General features: G+C 36.2%; 1 protein-coding gene across 1 annotated transcript in view; it reads left to right on the plus strand.

Annotated features, from left to right (window-relative positions):
- Positions 1-17654, plus strand: part of mbnl3 (muscleblind-like splicing regulator 3) — a 69734-nt gene extending 52080 nt beyond the window's left edge. The window contains exons 7-9 of the mRNA XM_073821092.1: positions 2787-2894; positions 6351-6445; positions 10436-17654. Of these exons, the coding sequence (XP_073677193.1) occupies positions 2787-2894; positions 6351-6445; positions 10436-10453 (221 nt within the window). The 3' untranslated portion in view covers positions 10454-17654. The remainder of the gene's footprint in view (positions 1-2786; positions 2895-6350; positions 6446-10435) is intronic.
- Positions 17655-20230: the final 2576 nt, after the last annotated feature.

Raw genomic sequence — 20230 nt, forward strand, 5'->3', positions numbered from 1 at the left:
CATGGTGTTGCAGGCTCCGTATTCTGCATGGCTCCATCTGGAGGCATTGGTAGGTCACTTCCCAGTCTCTCTGGATCAGCGGTTTCCTTTCAGCAGCATCGTCTCAGATCTGTGACAGACAGGAAGGTGATCCACAATTAACACCAAGCAGGTCTAGCAGTGTCTTATAGGGTGTTTCTTCAGCTGTGGGCACTTTTGATTTCTTTAGTTTTTTTGGTTTAGTGTTTCTTTTTGTTTTGTTTTGTTTAGTTTTTTGTCAAAACTTACCATCCCTTAATTTTTGCTATTTTTCACACGTGGGTAATTCTGTGTTTTGTTTTGTTTTGTTTTCTTTGGTTTGGTGTTTTGTTTTGTTTTTGTCAAAACTTACCATCAGTTTCTTTTTTACTACTTTTCACATGTGGGCACTTTTGTGTTTTGTTTTTGTTTTGGTGTTTTGTTATGTTTTGTTTTTCTTTTGTTTGTCAAAACTTACCATCCCTTCATTTTTGCAACTTTTCGCATGTTAGAAAGATTTTGTTTTGCTTTGTTTTTCTTTGGTTTGGTTCGTTTTTTTTTAGTGTTTTGTTTTTTGTTTTTTTTTGTCAAAACTTACCATCCTTTTATTTTTGCTACTTTGCACATGTGGGCACTTTTGTGTTTTGGTTTGGTTCGTTTTGTTTTTACTTACCATTCCTTTATTTTTCATACTTTTCATATGTGGGCATATTTGTGTTTTGTTGTGTTTTTGTTTTTTGTTTAGTGTTTCGTTTTGTGTTTTGTTTTGTTAAAGCTTACTATCCCTTCATTTTTGCTACTTTGCACATGTAGGCACTTTTTTTTGTTCTTGGTTTGGTTCGTTTTGTTTTTACTTACCATTCCTTTATTTTTCATACTTTTCATATGTGGGCATATTTGTGTTTTGTTATGTTTTTGTTTTTTGTTTAGTGTTTTGTTTTGTGTTTTGTTTTGTTAAAGCTTACTATTCCTTCATTTTTGCTACTTTTCACATGTAGGCACTTTTTTTTTGTTCTTGGTTTGGTTTGGTGTTTGGTTTTGTCTTGTTTTGTTTTTCTTTGTTTTGGTTTAGTTTTTATTTTTATTTTTTTATTATTATTTTTTCTTTGGTTTTGTCAAAACTTACCATGATTTCATTTTTGCTTTTTCACATGTGGACACTTTTGTGTTTTGTTTTTGTTTTGTTTGGTGTTTTGATTTGTTTTTCTTTGGTTTGGCAAGTTCATTTTTTTTTTTTTTTTTCAAAACTTAACATTCTTTTATTTCTGCTACTTTTCACATGTGGGCACTTTTTGGTTTGGTGTTTTGTTATGTTTTGATATGTTTGGTTTGGTTTGGTTTTTGGTTCGTTTTGTTTTGTTTTTACTTTGGTTTGGTGTTTTGTTTTTTGTCAAAACTTGCCAATCTTTTTTTTTTGGACTTTCACATGTGAGCATATTTATGTTTTGTTTTGTTTTGTTTTTTGTTTGGTGTTTTGTTTTGTTGAAACTTACCATCCCTTCATTTTTGCTACTTTTCACATGTGGGCACTTTTGTTTTTTGTTTTGTTTTGATCTTGGTTTTCTTTGGTTCGGTTCTTTTTGTTTTGTTTTTCTTTGGTCTGGTTTGGTTTGTTTTTACTTTGTTTGGTGTTTTTTTTGTTTTTTTTGTTTTTTGTTAAAACTTACTATTTCTTACTATTGTTTTGTTTTGTTTTGTTTTGGTGTTTTGTTTTGTTATGTTAAAACTTACCATCCCTTCATCTTTGCTACTTTTCACAAAATATGTATAGATTTTTATTGTTTTACACTTGTACCAGACATTCAATCCAAAGTATGAAATTTCATTATAAAATAAAAAAAAATTATATTTTAAAAAATATGATTAACCTAAACAAAGAAATTATATTACAACCCTTTATTTTTTATTTTTAAATTACAATAAACCATTTACATTTCAATTCAAAATAATTGTAAAAATCATTCATTCAATCCAATAATGTATATTTAAGCACATTATAACTGCGTTGTTTACAGTTGCTAATTAAATAAATAAAAGTAAAAATAAATAAATAAAGGTAAATATCACTTTGATCATTTGGGATTTAATAGAAATGTTCAGGACTTTGAGGAGAAAAAGACAAAAAAAGTTTATGATAATCATGAAAATGTAAATTATCATAAACCATTTTCATTTGAATTATGAATATATGCAAAAAAACAAGCATTCAAATCTATATTTTTTCCACATTATGATTGTATTGTGTATAGCCACTAAAAATACAGAATATTAATTTTGTGATTTTTCTATTTACTATTATTGGGGAGTTTTTTGGTATTTTTAGTCTAGTCATAATCATTTTTACCAAAGAATATTGTTAAACACAACACATGATTCATGACTTTCTGTAGAAAAGATAAAAAAGTGCTCATAGTCGAAGAAACACCTTACAAGATATATTTAATAGTCAGTACTGAATACGACAAGGACGTCTTAAGATTAACCTTACACAGTCATTTTCCTCATTAGGTCTCGAACTAGAGGCCCAACCCTGTCCTGTCTGTCGCTGGCGTTTACACCCAACCCGTCTGCTTTCACCGCTTCTTATCATTTGCTCATTATTCCGGCTTGTCGTATGTGTTTGTGCATGCCACGTGTGCGTGTGATTCCGTGTGCGGCTGACGGCACAGCGCGGGCACAAACAAGCAAGGCCAAAGCCTGCGGAGTGACTCATTAAGACTGGTTCCTTTTTCTTTGTGCCCTTTCCTCCTCATCCTCTCCTCTCCCTCACCCCCTGAAATCTGTTATAGGCCTTTTCAAACCCCCAGGCCCAATGACAGAGGGCCGCTGGGAGAGGCGGGAATGGACCAGCTGCAGGGCCCCCCAAAGCCGCTACCTGTCAGGGCCTGGACATACTGGTGAGGGTAGAGTCTAGGTCCCCTCCCCTCACAAACACACACACACTCACCATTCACCTGTTTAGGAAAGTAGACAAAATTAGTTGCACACACACTAGTCCTTAGTCCTTAACAGTCCTTTAGCTGGGTAGCAATCCGGTCAAAACACTAGATCTGTGCTGAACCAGTGAGAGTGCCAATGTGTGCCTGTGCGCATGTGTGTGTTTTTAAGTTTTATGATATTATTTGACATCTGTGATGCATTTGCTATGTACATATCATGCTGTGTTAATTTGCCGTGTTCGTTTTCCTGATAATATGACCTTTATCTCTTTATCTTTAGCTGTTTAATTCATATTTACGGTATTTAATGTCATTTATTTTTAGGTTAACTCTAACCAAAGAAGTAAAGTGTCATATTATTTCAAGGCAATATATGAAGGGGAATGAACTGCATATTTACATTCCCCTTCTTTTCCCCCCTACTGTATATTTATCCATTTTCGGGCCCCCATCAAAATATGACAGTCAGACGTTGCTGTCTGTTGCAAACGTGTGTGATTTTGATGACGGCCATGTTTTAATAGTTTTATCTAAATGTAACGGTGATCGGATAAAACTCTCTAAGCTAGAAGGTAACGAAACGAAATGTTTTTAAAGGAGAAGTTCACTTCCAGAACAAAAATTTACAGATATTGTACTCACCCCCTTGTCATCCAAGATGTTCTTGTCTTTCTTTTTTCAGTCATAAAGAAATTATGTTTCTGAGGCAAACATTTCAGGATTTCTCTTCATATAGTGGACTTCTATGGTGCCCTTGAGTTTGAACTTCCAAAATTCAGCTTCAAAGGGCTCTAAATGATCCCAGCCGAAGAAGAAGGGTCTTATCTAGCAAATCAATTGTTTGGTTTTTTTTTTTGGTTTTTTTTTATTGCAATTTATATACTTTTTAACCTCAAATGCTCATCCTGTCTTGCTCTGCCGTTTTTCTGGTTCAAGACAGTTAGGGTATGTTGAAAAACTTCCATCTCACTTTCTTCCTTAACTTCAAAATCGTCCCACATCGCTGTTTTACCATATTGTTAAGGGTGTTTGATCTTCTTTGCATGTTCACTGGGTCGGTACTTCTGCAGCGATGAAGGGTGATTTTGTAGTTGAGGGAGAAAATAAGATGTAAGTTTTTTGACATACCCTAACTGTCTTGAACTGGAAAAAACTGAGTTCAGGCAGAGCTAGACAAGATGAGCTTTTGAGGTTAAAAAGTAAATAAATTGTATTTAAAAAAAAAAAAGTAAACAACCAATCGTTTCACTAGATAAGACCCTTCTTCCTTGGCTGGGATCGCTTAGAGCCCTTTGAAGCTGCATTTAAAGGGGTCCTATTATGCTCTTTTACAAAGTCTTTATTTTGTTTTGGGGGTGCACTACAACATGCTCTCATGCTTGGTGGTTTGAAAAACGCATTATTTACATTATTACAATAGCTTTCTCCCCAGGCTGCCACAAATGGCTCGATTAGTTCCGGGTTGAAGGTCTGCCTTCCGAAAAACGAAATGTGTTGTGATTGGTTAGCAGTCCTACTGCGTTGCGATTGGCAAACAGCTTAGACAGCGTTTCAGTCCTGCCACGCCCCTTCCCAAAGCAGCAAGCTAGATTAAAGTGATTCTTACGTTTTAAATATGGATATTTTTCTTACAAAAACACATCAGTTCCCTACAGGAAGCTTTTACTGACCCCTCTGGAAGCATGTGAGGCACTTTTTATTATGGATCAACTTGTTTTGGACTGATGGAGAGAAACACTTGTCTATGTCGTTCCAAAGCTTGAGAGTGCCAGGATTATTTTTAATACAACTCCGATTGCATTCGTCTGAAAGAAGGAAGTCATATACACCTAGGATGCATGGAGGGTGAGTAAATAATAAGCTACAGTAGTGTTGGTCCTATCGTCAGCCTGCGAGATTGCAAATACATGATATTATCATTATTGTGCTAATTTATTTAATTATTTACATGCCCGAAACCAGCTCCAGGTAAAGGCTAGTGAAGCTATCTACACTGTATGATGAATAAATCTCTTACCACACACTGCACACGTCTACGACACGGCTCCGACGCAGCAACCGATGATCGTCACTCTAGTCAGTGCTTGTCTTTACAACATGTCTCCGCATGTGTTTCGACCCTGTATATCGCACACGTCAACGGCGTGGGTCCAGCACGGCTACCGGAGCAGTTCGCAGACACTTTAGTCAATGCTTGCGTTTATACCATAGACTGTAAAAAATATGGACGTAGTGTCCGTGACGTCAGCAATTTTGAAGCTCATAGTGGCCAGGATTCGGCCGTCTCCATCTTGGAATCGTGTCATTGCGCGTCACTTCCGGATAATCGAAAATGAGCAAAGAGGCGGGACATGGGTGGAGCTGGTTGCTAAAACCACGCCCCACTAGCGCGACAGTGGTGACAGCAGCGGCAATCCACCTGACACTCAAGTGGCCACGCCCTTAATTATGCAGAACTTTAAGGCTTAATATAACTTAAACGGATGAGTTATAAAAAAATTCACCCCCCTCGCAGTTGACATGAAGGGCGAAATTAGCTATATAGACCAAAACCACTTTTTGTACCAGGCTGTAAACATATTTTTTTCTGCTGTAAATTTGGGCATTTTAACATGGAGATTCTATGGGATTGACTCCCTTTTGCAGCCAGTTTCTAGCGGCCAGTCGATGAATTGCAGTTTAAGTCACTTCCATGTTGGTTTCTATAGAGAGAGCGGGAGGTTGCCGCTTGGTTTATACGAGCCGTCCTGTGGCTCACTGAAGCATCCCAGAAGCGGCTGTCCATGCTACATCGCTAGTTAGGCGAATCCCCCATTTCATCCTTCCCCACCCACCAACGATTCGAATTTCCGTAGGCGGGATTTATTTGAATGATATTCTAATGGACCGCGTTGTGACATCACAGGATCCGGAAAACAAACGCTGTAATTCAAAGGAGCCATTTGTTGTAGTTCTTGAAAATGGATTTTTTAAAAACTAAATATCTCCTTTTGGAATGGAGTTTGAGATTTTTAACTTTAGAAGTTTTTATGGCCAAATATACACAATATACACACCGGCTAAAATTCAAAAAGTGAAAAATCATAATAGGTCCCCTTCAAACTCGGGGCACCATAGAAGTCCACTATATGGAGAGAAATCCTGAAAAACGTAATTTCTTTATGACTGAAGAAAGTGGGTGACAAGGGGGTGAGTACATTATCTGTAAATTTTCGTTCTGGAAGTGAACTTCTCCTTTAAGTTCTGTTTGCATGTTTGTTCTCGAGTGAATACATCATCTTTGCAGTACATAAAGACGTAGTTGCCATGACTCAGCCTATTCCTCTGGCATATTATGTCATGGTACTCATAACATTCCTCCTCCCCTCCACCTTCCCCCTTCCCTTGTTTCTTGTCTGACTCGCCTGAAAAAAGTTCCCATGATGCACGGTGCCACCACTTCCACTGTTTCGTCGGCTACGACCCCAGTCACCAATGTTCCTTTTGCTGAATCAGCCACCTCCAACCAGGTTTGCCCCTTCATTTTGGCCTCTCCTTTTTACAGCTGTAAGGCATCCGACTCTGGTCCATAGACAATAATGCTTTTGTGTTTTATATATAGACTTGAAAATCTAAATGCAGTTTTTGAAAGTGTGATCAGAGTAAATAAAATGTTAATGCAATTGTTCCTTGAATTCAAATGAATCATTGAGTTCTCTATGGACCAGTGAGGAGCCTCTTTACCTCTTTAGCACAATGTCCCAGTTCCACCATGTGTCTGTGTCTGTGTGTTCACATCTCTGTCTGTGTGTTTCAGTGTCTTCACTGTGTTAGAGAGCAAACGGCTACGTTTAAAGGGATAGTTCGCCTGAAAATGACATTTCTGTCATTAATTACTCACCCCCTCATGTTATTCCAAACTTGTATGCTGTTATTTTTTTCCTTGGAACACAACACTAGACATTAATAATGAATCATTAGCTGGCTCTTTCCATACAACAGGTTTTAGTGACTACATTAGGAAAAAAGCAACAAGGAGGCAGTTTATAAGTAGCCTGTATGATTTTATTCCAAGTCTTCTGAAGTTAAATGATAGCTTTTATACTACTAGTCGATAGTTTTTTTAACAGTACAATTTTTAATGTTTTTTAAGAAGGCTAAAGAAGTCTCTTCTGCTCACCAAGCCTGCATTTATTTGATCCAAAATGCAGCAAAAGCAGTAATATTGTTAAATATTTTTCACAATTTAAAATAGCTGTTTTGTATTTAAATATATTTTAAAATGTAATTTATTCCTGAATTTTTAGCATCATTCCTCCAGTGACACGATCCTTCAGAAATCATTCTAATATTCTGATTTGCTGCTCAAAAACATTTATTATTATTATGTTAAAAACAACTGAGTAGTTTTTTTTTTCAAGTTTCTTTGATGAATAAAAAAGTTCAGAAGAACAGCTTTTATCTGAAATAGAAATCTTTTGTAATATTATAAATGTCTTTATTATCACTTTTGATCAATTTAAAGAATCTAAAATTCCAAAAAAAAAAAAAAACATGAAATGTTACAAAAGCTTTTTATTTCAGGTAAATGCTGATCTTGGATCAAAGAATCCTGAAAAAATTTACTCAACTGTTTTAAATATTGATAATAATAATGTTTCTTTAACAGCAAATCAGCATATTAGAACGATTTCTGAAGGATCATGTGGCACTGAAGACTGGAGTAATGATGCTGAAAATGTAGCTTCGATCATAAGAATAAATTACATTTGAAAATATATTCAAATAGAAAGCATTTTTATTATTTTAAATAGTTCACAATATTACTGCTTTTGCTGTACTTTGGATCAAATAAATGCAGTTTTCATGAGCAGAAAAGAATTCTTAAAAAAAAAAAAACGTTAAAAATCTTTTGACTGGTAGTGTATGATAAAATAGTCGGTTCTTTACAATTAACTGATTAGATTCCCAAATTACTTAAATGATTCTTGATTCTGTTTTCAGTTGATTCAGTTTTTACAGTGAACAGTTTGATCTGATTCCCAAATGATTTAAACTATTATTTTGAATGTATTAATTTACTTTTTAATGAATGAGTTAAGTAATTGATTCATTAATTGAACTGATTATATTATCAAGTTCGGTTCAACCGGTATAGATTTAATTTGCCAATTTGGTGTTAATTTGGGCTCTTTTTGTTAACTTTTGAAGATTAACAGATGTAGTCATTATGACCTGTTGTTGAGTAAAATAAGCACTGCAAGGATATATCAAACAATACTGCTTTTTACGCTCCACAGAAGAATGAAAATTTAGAACAACATGAGCGTGAGTAAATGATGACAGACTGTTTATTTTTAAACAAACTATCTCTTTAAGTGCTAAAGCTCAAAAGTTCATTGTCTTCCCCCTTCACCATGTTTTAAGAATTGTGCACTGGAGCAAGTTGTTTCTGTGGCTCACATTAGAGTGAGATGGTATATGTGTCCTCTGCGTATTTCTGTGAATAGGATGTGGTTGTCTGTTTTTAGATGACAGCTCTCTGAATTTTTGTTTGTCCTTCCTTCCTTCATTGTCTGAAATCTATCTTTAAAGGAAACAGAGTTCACCATTTAGTCTGTTTAGTTATTGTGTTCTGCAGAATCATTGGTGAGCCACAAGCTTGACCAGGCCAAACTTTTTGCAAAAAGGCCATGTTTTGCTTGCCTCTCTATTACTTAAAGAGCTACATTGTGGATTGTTTACAGGGTTCCTACGCAGTTTGGAAAAATATAGTAATTGATTAGTAATTTCCACGTCTGGAGATGAAAAAAAGCAAACATAGAATGAAAAAAGTTTGTGTTTCCAGACTATTCCTCCTATTCTGTTTTTCATTAAGGTTTGAAAGCATGTCAAACATAATCTTATATTTTTAGCTCAGCAAATTTATGACTATTTCTACCCAGGTGTCACCATTGCCCTTGTGCTTGGCGTATTGTGAAGAGTATCAAAAGTTTACAGTTGAAGTCAAAGTTTGACTTTTTTTTCAGCATTTTTGTGTATTCGAACCCTTTCCAACAATGACTGTATGATTTTGAGATCCATCTTTTCACACTGAGGACAACTGAGGGACTCATATGCAACTATTACAGAAGGTTCAAACGCTCACTGATGCTCCAGAAGGAAAAACAATGCAATAAGAGTCGGGGGTGAAAACTTTTTGAATTTGAAGATCAGGGTAACTTATATTTAACTTATTTTGTCTTCTGGGAAACGTTAGTATCTTCTGTAGCTTCTGAAAGGCAGTACTAAATGAAAAAGAATATGATGTTTAGGCAAAAATAAGAAAAATGTACACATCTTCATTCTGTTCAAAAGTTTTCACCCCTGGCTCTTAATGCATTGTGTTTCCTTTTTGAGGCATCAGTGAGCGTTTCAACCTTCTGTAATAGTTGCATATGAGTCCCTCAGTTGTCCTCAGTGTGAAAAGATAGATCTCAAAATCATACAGTCATTATTGGAAAGGGTTCAAATACACAAAAATGCTGTAAAACCAAAGAATTTGTGGTACCTGAAGGATTTTACTGAAGAACAGTGGGCAGTTTAACTATTCAGGACAAACAATGAACTCATAAAGAGCTATCACTAAACAAAACAAATCATTTAAGTGAATGTAAACTTTTGAACAGGGTCATTTTTATAAATTTAACCATTAATTTCTCTTGTGGACTAAATGTAAACGTCTTTTATGTGAAATATCCTATTCAGGTCAGAACTAAATAAAATAACATGCATTTTGTATGATTGCTCTCATTTTGCAGATTCTGCAAGGTGTACATAAACTTTTGAATTCTGAGACATTTTGGTGACACTAGTTTATAATATTGTGATAATTTAACATTTAATCATTACAGCCTTAAAGGGACAGTTCCCCCAAATATTTAACTTCTGTTATTAATTACAATAATTAAGATAGTTTAGATGTAATTCAGATGGAACGACATAATGGTGTGTTAATAATGACAGAATTTTCACTTTTGGGTGACCTATCCCTTTAATGGTTATGAAATCTGGCCTGAAATATCTACAGAGAAGTGTGTAATTTTAAAATGGCAAATGCGTAGGAACCCTGTGTTTAGCATTATGAAGCCTGCTGAAATATTCGATGTGGTTTTCAGCTCTAGTTTAGCATGTAATGGTAATTCTGCAGTACAGGTATAGACCAATAACGCTGCGCAGACCTCAGATGTCAGCACTCATTTCCTGTTTCGCTTGCTTTTTTGCCAAAATCCGTCTCGCAAAATTACGATTGTGGAATTGCAGGTCCGCGCCCACTGTCTCAAGATAACTGATGCATTATATGATCATATGGCACAATATTTATTCATCCTCTTGTAATTCGTTTTCTCATTTTCGAAATGAACTGCGGGTTTGATGTTCGACTAGATAAGATAAGACTATATTCTCTTTGCATATTGCTTGTTTGACCGTAAGAGGTTCACCTCCTTATCTGTGGGCTGTTTGTACCTGTCTTCCAGTAGACGCCGCCGAGGTACTGAGCGCCGACCCCATTGACCTCCAGTGCGTTCCCATGGAGGCCCATTTCTGTCCCGTTCCCAAGCTCCTGGTGGCTGCACCAATGACGCTGAATCCAGTAAGCCTCTCCCGCAATCCCACAACCTAATCAGGCCCATCGCTCACGCAACATGTGCCCAAACAACAGAAAAATGAATGCAACAAAACGTGTGCCTAATCAGTACGTCCTTAACGGGCAATACATTCACATCAGAGATTCCCACTTCATTTGACGTCAACAGAGGTTTGTTGATATTGAAACAGGCAATACTTAAGCTTGGACCTACAACTGTTTAAGGAAGCATGCCATCTCGATGCAAGGAGACGAGCGGATGAATGACGAATCAAGAGACGGAGCGCTCTCGTAACTCACAGCCATACGAATACATGCAAACCAATTAGCTGAGAAGAATGAATTCCCTGGAGGTGAACATTAGATTTCAGAGACGATTTATTTGATGTGCGGTGCAGATCATCAGCAGACAGAATGTTTCTCCGTCGCAGAATGTGAAAACCCAGAGTGTGTGAGAGCGACACCTAATGCTAATGATATTTTACATAGATGTGGTGGTGGTAATTTGTTTCACTTTTAATTATGATTAATGAATGTGGCACGTTTTATTTCATGTTTACATTTCAAAATGTCAAAAAAAAGGTTCTTTGAAAATGCTTTTGTAAGATAATCTGATTCTGATGATTTAGGTTTTTCATTTAAAACGACGTTGTTCGTGCCTTTGAGTTACAAGTGTGTGGACGTCCACCCCCCCCCCCCCCCCCCAACCCAGTTATTCTGTACTCAACCGACTTACATTTTATCATAGACTAAGAAAGTATACCTGTGTAGCCTTTCAGATTCAGTGTGTCGTTCCTCCGTCTACTACTTAGGGATGTGTGTTGTTGTGAGTTTTTCTTGAAAGAGTATTATTTATTTAATGACTGTCCGACAGGCTAAAACTGGTCTACTGAGATAAGTGTTACTACTCATGCCTGAAGTATCTCACCTCGCATTTCAAGCTCCACATCGAGACGGTCAAAAGGAAGATTGGTTCACGTACTCATACCTCCATTTTAAAAATAGAACTGCCTTAAGCAGACTAAATATGCGCAGTGTGATGCACACTGAAATGTAAGGTCTCATTGAGAACATTTGAACTGGACTTTTATTTTTATTCCAGCTGGACTTCGTTCATCAATATTTTTTGCAAATATTTAGTATATTAACATATTGCTTTTTTAAGTTATTGGGTGAATTTCATGAGAACAGTCAAGAAAAAAAAGAATAATTCAGGTCATATTTCATCCCAAAAGCAAATTTTTATGACAATTAAGCACTCTTATTGTCATTACCATAATGCAAAAACTCACTTTTATCACTGTAATGCGCAATTAATAATTATATATAGATGTTTTTTTTAAAGAGCAGGTCATATGGTATTTTAAAGTGTACTAATTTTGTCTTGTATTCCCTAAATGCATCTAAGGTCAGAAACACATTGTAATTTTCTCCGAAAGTTCATTTAATATTAGAATCATTTTGCAATGATTTCAAACGATTCGTTTGTAGCAGTTCTGATCTTAAGGTTGGTAAACCCCGCCCTTCCATAAGCCTGTTCTGCTCTGATTGGTCAGCTGGCCAAGTCTGTTGTGATTGGTCATTTCATATACAATGCAAGCGAATCATGCCCACAGCTAAAGTTTACTTTAGTGAATCCCACATTGAACTTGCCAAGATTAGAGAACAAGCATACAACAAAAGGTTCAAATTGAATTGCTGTGGTATTGTGAAAAAAAATATTTCCACCACTGATTCTCAACATTATTATCTTTCGCCAATGAAACAAAACAAACTTGCTTTCACAGCACAGAACACAGCGTCTTCTCGACATGATGTAAACACACTAACTACACTAAAATTCGTATTTCAGCAGGTGGGGATTATGCTAATTTACCTAGTGACAGGCAACAGGCAGAAGATTCTATAATATGACAATTCGTTAAGGTATCTCATAGTCAACCCTTCCTTTTGAGAGACAATATCTTTATCATGCACTTCTTTAATTAACAACTTTGCTGACTGTTTACATTGAAGAATAGCTACCTTACAAACTACAAAAAAGATATTTTTCGAAAATCCATATGACCTGCTCTTTATCATCTGATGTCCTGGATATTCAAATGCTCTTGTTAATTTGCTTTTTAGAATATTAGCATACCACTTTTTTATTATTATTGGGCGAATTTCATGAGAACAGTCAAAAAAATTAAATCCAGGATATATTTCATCCTAAAAGCAGATCAGGTTTGCAGAATTTTTTTTTTTTTTTTTTGGACAATTAAGCACTCTTATTGTCATTACCATTATGCAAAAAAAAAAAAAAAAAAAACTTTTATCTCTGTAATGCGCAATAAATAATTATATATAAATATTTTTTAAGTATTCATTAGTGCTGTCAATTGATTAAAAAAGTAACTAATTATTCGCTCATTTTTTTCAATTAAAGCAATTAAAGAAAAAACCTTAAGCAAAACATGGTCAGTGTCTGAATAATGTTTGGTCCCCAATTCTATATCAGTTTTACTGGTAGTCCACTGTATGAAGAATTTTTGGGTATAATATGTCACAGTTTACTTTATTTTTCTATCCTCACTTACATAAATAAACTATAGTGTCCTGCATCCACTAGTAAAAAAAATTGGTTTGACTGTATAGTAAAAAATCACTATATTGTGAAAATCAGCGAGCATAGAAAGACTTCAAAACTTCAAAAATCAACATGCAGATGCATTACAGAAATGTGATTTAATTGTCATGAAAATGAAAAAAGAGACATTTTTATGCATTTTCTTAATGCTTTTGGTTTGAAATGTGACATTTTCCTAAGATTCACCCCATCACCATGTCTATCTCTTGTAGACAAACCCCTTCCGATGGCTGGACTGTCTCTGCCAAAATCCATGCTCTGTCCCACCTGCTGTGTGACAGTCTGTTCGTCTCCACTTTTTTGTTCAGCCATGTTTGGTGCATCCCTAAATACTATAAGATGAGTTGTCAATGTCCATTAGTTGCCAAAGCTATTGTTTAAATGCACGTCTAACACTCATCTATAACAGATTGGCGCACATAATTAAATCCCGATCGAGAGGAGATATGCAAAACCCCTCTAGAAGTCACTGATTTGAATATCCAGCGTCTCTCCCATTAGTCCGCTGTATTCAGCAGCATACGCGCCCCCCTGCGCAGACATGTCAAGTGCACTGCTTTTGTGCCAATGACTCTCAGACAGGTCACCCTGTGCCAATCACTGGAGAACTCACAAGACTGTGCACAATCATGGCAAGGTCATGAGCCAGATGGATTTGAATTGCAATATTGCAAATGTGCCCACCCGAGCAACAAATGTAAAGCAAGCTATTACCTTGTGCTTTGTTTTGAGACATCTCAGTTATTGCTACCGTTCATTAGGCGAGTCCTACAGTTGGGAAACTGACAGCAGGGCGGTTTTCAGCAGCTGTTTTTATTACTGCATCAGCGGACGCTGTGCGCACCCGCTAATAGAGTTCCGGTCTCTGCCAACCGAGAGCTCTATTAGATTAGATTATAGCCGTAATACATTATTGATAGTTTATCCGTGGAGGAAACGTGAAAACCGTGTCACAGAGGCCTGTGATCAATTAAGGAGTTTCTTTGGCCATTTTGACTTGTGTTTTGTTTGTGTGAACAGGTTTAAATCACTGACTGTGTCCTTACTTTCAAGTCGGCAGACTCTAAAATGCAAGGGCGTAGATGACCGTGTGACGAACGAACATCTGTTTGGACTGTGAGCCGAAAGCTGCGGCTCTCATAGACATGTTACATTTAAAAGAAATTATTTTCAGACTGGGTACTTAGAAAAGGCCCTCATCAGCCAAAGCTTCATTTACGAGCCCCTCGAGGGGCCTTTACATGCATATATGAATGTGACATTTAAGACCGAGAGAATGTCACGAGAGGTTTTGGACGCCTGTCTCACCATTTCTCTCGAAACGAAAAACGACAACCTTTCTCAACATATCAAGGAAGTGAAAGCCTCCCAATGCCATCCACTGTTGATGTACAAAAACAAAAAAAAATCACTTATCTCAAAGACCCTTCTCTAAACTGTTGTCTCCTTTGGGACAGCCGTATTGTTTCAACAGCGTATCCCCAAAAGAGAGAGAGCCATAAAGCTGATTTTTATGACCTAAAACCGTCATTGCAACTTTTTTGCTGATCAGCAAACACGATCTAGGCCAAACGCAAGTGAAATATCATACAACGGTGGTCTAAAGCAACACAAAAACTGTGTTTTAACTGTAATAGGATCTGTATTGTAAACATGTTCACGTGTTTTAAGGTTGTTTTAAGAAATGCCGGGGCAAGTACGTACCTGTGTGGATTCGTTTAGGAACGATCTCTACTGTTTATTGATGTGTTGGATTGTGTTTTGTAATTAAGTTCCATTGCCCAGCCAAGGTGTAGAAGCTCCTTTCTCTCTCTCTGTCTCTTTCTCTCTCTTTCTCTCTCTCTCTCTCTCTCTCATATAAAGAATTATGCCTTCTCCAACTGCAATCCAGCTGGAATCAACGAATACTTGATAAAGAAAAAACAATGTGCCTCATCGGGGGCTTTAGCATTTTAAGAACTCACTTTTTAAGAAGTGTGCATACCTGCATAAAGTAGTTAGCTAGAATAATCTATGTGTACGTATTACAAACGCATCATCATCGTTATCGCCATTCTACTTTTTATCGAAACGGTACCTGTTTTAACTATATCCTCACAATGTGTTTTGACACACGGTAGTTTGCGTTCGATCATTATAGCGTTACTCGGTTACTTACCTTACATCGTAAAGTCTGTCATCGCATGAAATTAAAGTAATCTGAATAATCGACATCATAGTTTGTGCAGTTAGTGGTTTAAGATTTAAAAAAAAAAACTTAATCTATATATCTATATATCAATATACACATTTGTATGTATTACAATGATAGATTCATTGTTACCTATGATAGTAAGTTCTTGTTGCTATGGCAACAAAACTACAACATGGCTACCTTTGTATATCTTAATTGTGAATTTTTTTCACACTTTAAGTGAAATAATGTACAACGTTAACTTATTCAGAAAGGGAATGTGTTCTTAAGTTGTCGTGGAAAAAGATGATTGACTATTTTGTAAAATTATATAAATATATAAATATATATATATATAAACGTATATATATATATACAGACTTGTGAGATACTTTATGTCCAAAGGCCCTTTGGAGACATCATACGTTATTTCTGTTTTGATGATTATTATTTTTCTATGGGGGTTGCTGATCACTTTTAGATAAGAACCAGATCTTATGTAAACAGCATCTGAGCATTTGAACTAATCTGATGGATCAATTCTGGGGGGGAAAGAGACTTTCTAGTCTCGTACTTGTTGGTTTTTATAAATAACGCAGCCCTGTGATGTCAGTACCGGGACGGTATCAGCCATAGTGAGCCCCTGATTTGAGTCTCTGTCCCCCTCTGGCCCACCCAGACTGCACCCCAGCTGTGCTGGGACTTGGTGACTCGCGTCACCCCATCGGTGTACGAATGTGTGTTATTCACCTTGTTTGCACTTATGTACATAACTGATTCAAAATATTCAGAATTTATTTTGAATATACGTAGATGAATAAATATATATATGTAGAAGAGCAGAATCAAATCAAATGTCTGTATTGTTCGGAATACAGGTACACAGTTATCCTTTTAAAGGGTCGTCAAAGAGATAGATGCTGTTTCGCTGGGGTGTCGAGGAATTTGTCGTTTGTTCTGTTTGCTAATGCCCTCGTTCTCACCGTTAAGCATGATACTGCATTTTGTGGACAAAATGATGTCAAAAAAGTCTTTGTAGTTTTGCATAGCTTACAAAAGCGCGCGACCTGAGCACTGTGCCCGCTCGCGTCCGATCCCGAGGTGCCGCTGCGCCCAGAAACCAAAGAACGGCCGACGTGTTTCTCTTTTACCTCTGCATCAGTTTCGTGTGGGATGCGATGAAGTGAAAAAGGGGGCCGTAATAACGCTCTGCCCCCTAGAGGAAGACCTGGAGGGCAGCGTACGGAGCTCCTCGGGATCGGGCCGCGGCTGGAAAGCTTTGCTGCAGGTTCTACGAAATCTTTCAGTTTTCCGCTCGGTTTGGTTGTCGACGGACGTTTTCCATTGTTGTGCACTCGCCAAGACCAACAACAAATAGCCTGAAAATCTCACAGGATATCCTCAATCAGAATCGCACCGAAATCCGACGTGAAATCGCCAGACAGAACCCTCTGTTGAAGAAAACTTGTACATTCTGTGCTCTACAGTTGCTTTGGAAGCCAATAATTTTGTTGCCATGGCACTTGCCCTAATAGTGAGGGAGAGACTGAGTCTTTTTGTAGGTTCTCGCATATTTAGACGCACCTTTGGACCAATCGATTATGGTCCTCAGCCTTTTGACTGCAAAGCTGAGGTAGCACTTAGGACTTAGCATAGACTAAGGGGGTCCCGACTTGCATCCAGAAGCTGAATGCGAGCACGCGGGGTGCTCCTTTTACCACTGTGCTTGACAGACAAACACTCTTCTGCTGTCCATTATCCTGTGCCTAAACATTGGGTGTGATGTGAAAGGACTGGTCTGTAAAGAAAGCCATTGAGGTTAGACTTCCACCTAACTGTGCCCTACATTCAGTCGCGTCGCCGCCGTCGTCATTTCCGTGACTGGAACCCTAACGTCAATGGTTCGTGTTTTAAAGTCACTGAGACCGGAGCATCACATTAATGTTGTACAAAGCTGTATAGTTTCGAATGAAGTCGCTCATCGATGCAGAGGTTATGTCCCTTTAAAGGCGTCGCCGGCGCCTGTGTAAATGCTATTGTGTGTGTGGAGCCGTTCAAAGAATGTCTACATTGTTTCAAAGCCATATGTAATAGATTCCTCTCTCTCCCACTGTAGGACAAGACATAAAACTGAATGCTTTGACTCTTTATATGAAATGCTTCTCTTTCTATTTAGCTTATTGTGCTTGTATGTGCTTCAAGAACTGTGCTTCTTGTCAATCCCTTTGCGATATATAAATGTATGGAATATATACATACTTAAGACTTCTGTTCTTTTTGTTTGACATTTTAATAAAGCACTTAAAGGCAGGTTTGGACTCTGGTGTGTGTTTTTCTTGCTTGTATTCACAGGCTGCTCTAGAGACGTCAACAAAACAATTGGATTTAAGAATTAGCGTGTCTTAAGTTCATTTTCTTAACTGTACAAAACAATTCCAAACACTGGACATGTTAAGATAATGTCATTAGCTCTAACTTTTTTCCTGATGCCCAAGGTGAGTCCACTAACAGTGACCGCTCTAAATTGCCACTGATATTAATATATCACATATTTTTCTTTGATCACGTTCTACACTATAATCATGTCTTGGAGAATGGTTTCTTTCCATTTATAGATGCCTCAGATTATAAAGTCAAAAGTGTTTGGACAGTAAGATTTTTTATGTTTTAAAAAAGTCACTTCTGCTCACCAATCCTGCTTTTGTTTGATCCAAAGTACAGCAAAAAGAGCACAATTTTGAAATATTTTTACTGTTTAAAATAACTGCTTTGTATTTCGAATAGATTTTAAAATGTAATTTATACCTTTGATCAAAGCTAAAATTTTAGTATCATTACTCCAGTCTTCAGTGTCACATGATCCTTCAGACATCATTCTAATAAGCTGATTTGCTGTTCAAGAAACATTTATTATTACTATTATCAATATTAAAAACAGCAGAGTACATTTTTTTCTGGATTCTATTGATGAATAGAAAGATCCAAAGATCAGCATTTATCTGAAATAAAAAGCTTTTGTAACATTATACATTATTCCATTCAAAAGCTTGGAGTCAGTATATATATATATATATATATATATATATATATATATATTATTATTATTTTTTAAAGAAATTATAGAAGTTAATACTTTATTTTAGCAAGGATGCTTTAAATTGATCAAAAGTGATGATTAAGACATTTATAATGTTACAAAAGATTTCTATTTCAGATAAATGCTGTTCTTCTGAACTTTCTATTCATCAAAAAAACTTGAAACAATAATAATAATAAATGTTTTTAAAGCAGCAAATCAGAATATTAGAATGATTTCTGAAGGATCATGTGAGTGGAGTAAGCATGCTAAAAAATCAGCTTTGAAATCACAGGAATAAATTATGTTTTTAAATATATTCAAATAGAAAACAGTTATTTTAAATAGTAAAAATATTTCAGATTTTGACTGTTTTTACTGTACTTTGAATAAAAAAAATTCAGGCTTGGTGAGCAGAAGAGACTTCTTTGAAAAACATTTACAGTCCAAAAAGTGTATATTAGAGGGTTTATATGAAAAGAGTCATTAAAAACAAGAATAACACTAAAAACACCAATAATATTATATAATATTATAAAGATTATTTAATAAGTCGTGTAGTAATTATATTCCAGCAGTTTCTCATTACAGGTTTTTTCCACTAATTTCCCTTCAGATGACAGTGGATTGATTCACAAAAATGAAGCACATTTAAATTCTTTCAAAATTGCTGTCCTCTAACTCACATTTTTGTGAGAGTGATGTGATTTCCGGCGGATGTTTATTGGTCAGTTTGAGGCGTGTGAGAAAGAGGAGCTCCTCTTTGGGGCCGCCTCAATTCCGAGAATCGGTTCTTTCGAGCATTTCGTTTCAAAGAACCGGTTCAACAAGCGATCCGTTGGCGTCGGAGCGTAATTGCGTCATAACGTCTCCATACATACGTTCTAAAACAAAAAAATCATGCGTGCCATTTCAGTTTTTGTTGCTGTCATTCAGCGAATTAGAAAATAATTTAGAAAGATAGTTAACGTGAATTTACATTAATCAGTGCTAAAATTGCTAGTTATTTTAAACTAGTTATTTATTATAACCAACCATGTGTTGATGAAACTGCCATACACAAAACCTTAAGCAGCACAGGTATATTTGTAGCAATAGCCAAAAATACATTTTATGGGTCAAAATGATCCATTTTTCTTTTATTCCAAAAAAATCATTAGGATATTAAGATGTTCCATGCAGATATTTTGTAAATTTCCTACCGTAAATATATCAAAATGTAATTTTTGATTAGTAATATGAACATTTTGGACAATGTCAATATTTAGATTTTTTTTTTTGCACCCTTTAGCTTTTCAAATAGTTGTATCTCAGCCAAATATTGTCCTATCCCAATGGAAAGCTTATTTACTCAACTTTCATATATATAAAATTCAAGTCAAAGTCAACTTTATTGTCAATTCTGCGACATGTACAGGATCCAGCAAACACAGAACGTTCCCCTAACATTCCCATATGGTTCCCATTTGGTTATTTTTTTGGGAACCAAATGAGAACGTTCCCAGAACGTTCCCTGCACGTTATTTTTTGGTAAAATTTTATAACCTAAAAAGAACCTTCCCAGAACGTTCCCTGCAGGTTATTTTTATGTTTAATTTTTTAACCTACAGAGAACCTTCCCAGAACTTTCCTGGCTAACCAATAGGGAACGTTCTTTGGAACGTTCCGGGAACATTCTGGGAACCAAAAATTGTTAGCTGGGTATAACGCCAGCAGCATACACGTAACATTAAATACAAAAGGTAGAATTTTAAAAATACAAATAAATACAATTATACATATATATATATATATATATATATATATATAT

This window comes from Garra rufa, chromosome 16 (assembly GCF_049309525.1).
Source record: "Garra rufa chromosome 16, GarRuf1.0, whole genome shotgun sequence".
Taxonomy (NCBI): Eukaryota; Metazoa; Chordata; class Actinopteri; order Cypriniformes; family Cyprinidae; genus Garra; species Garra rufa.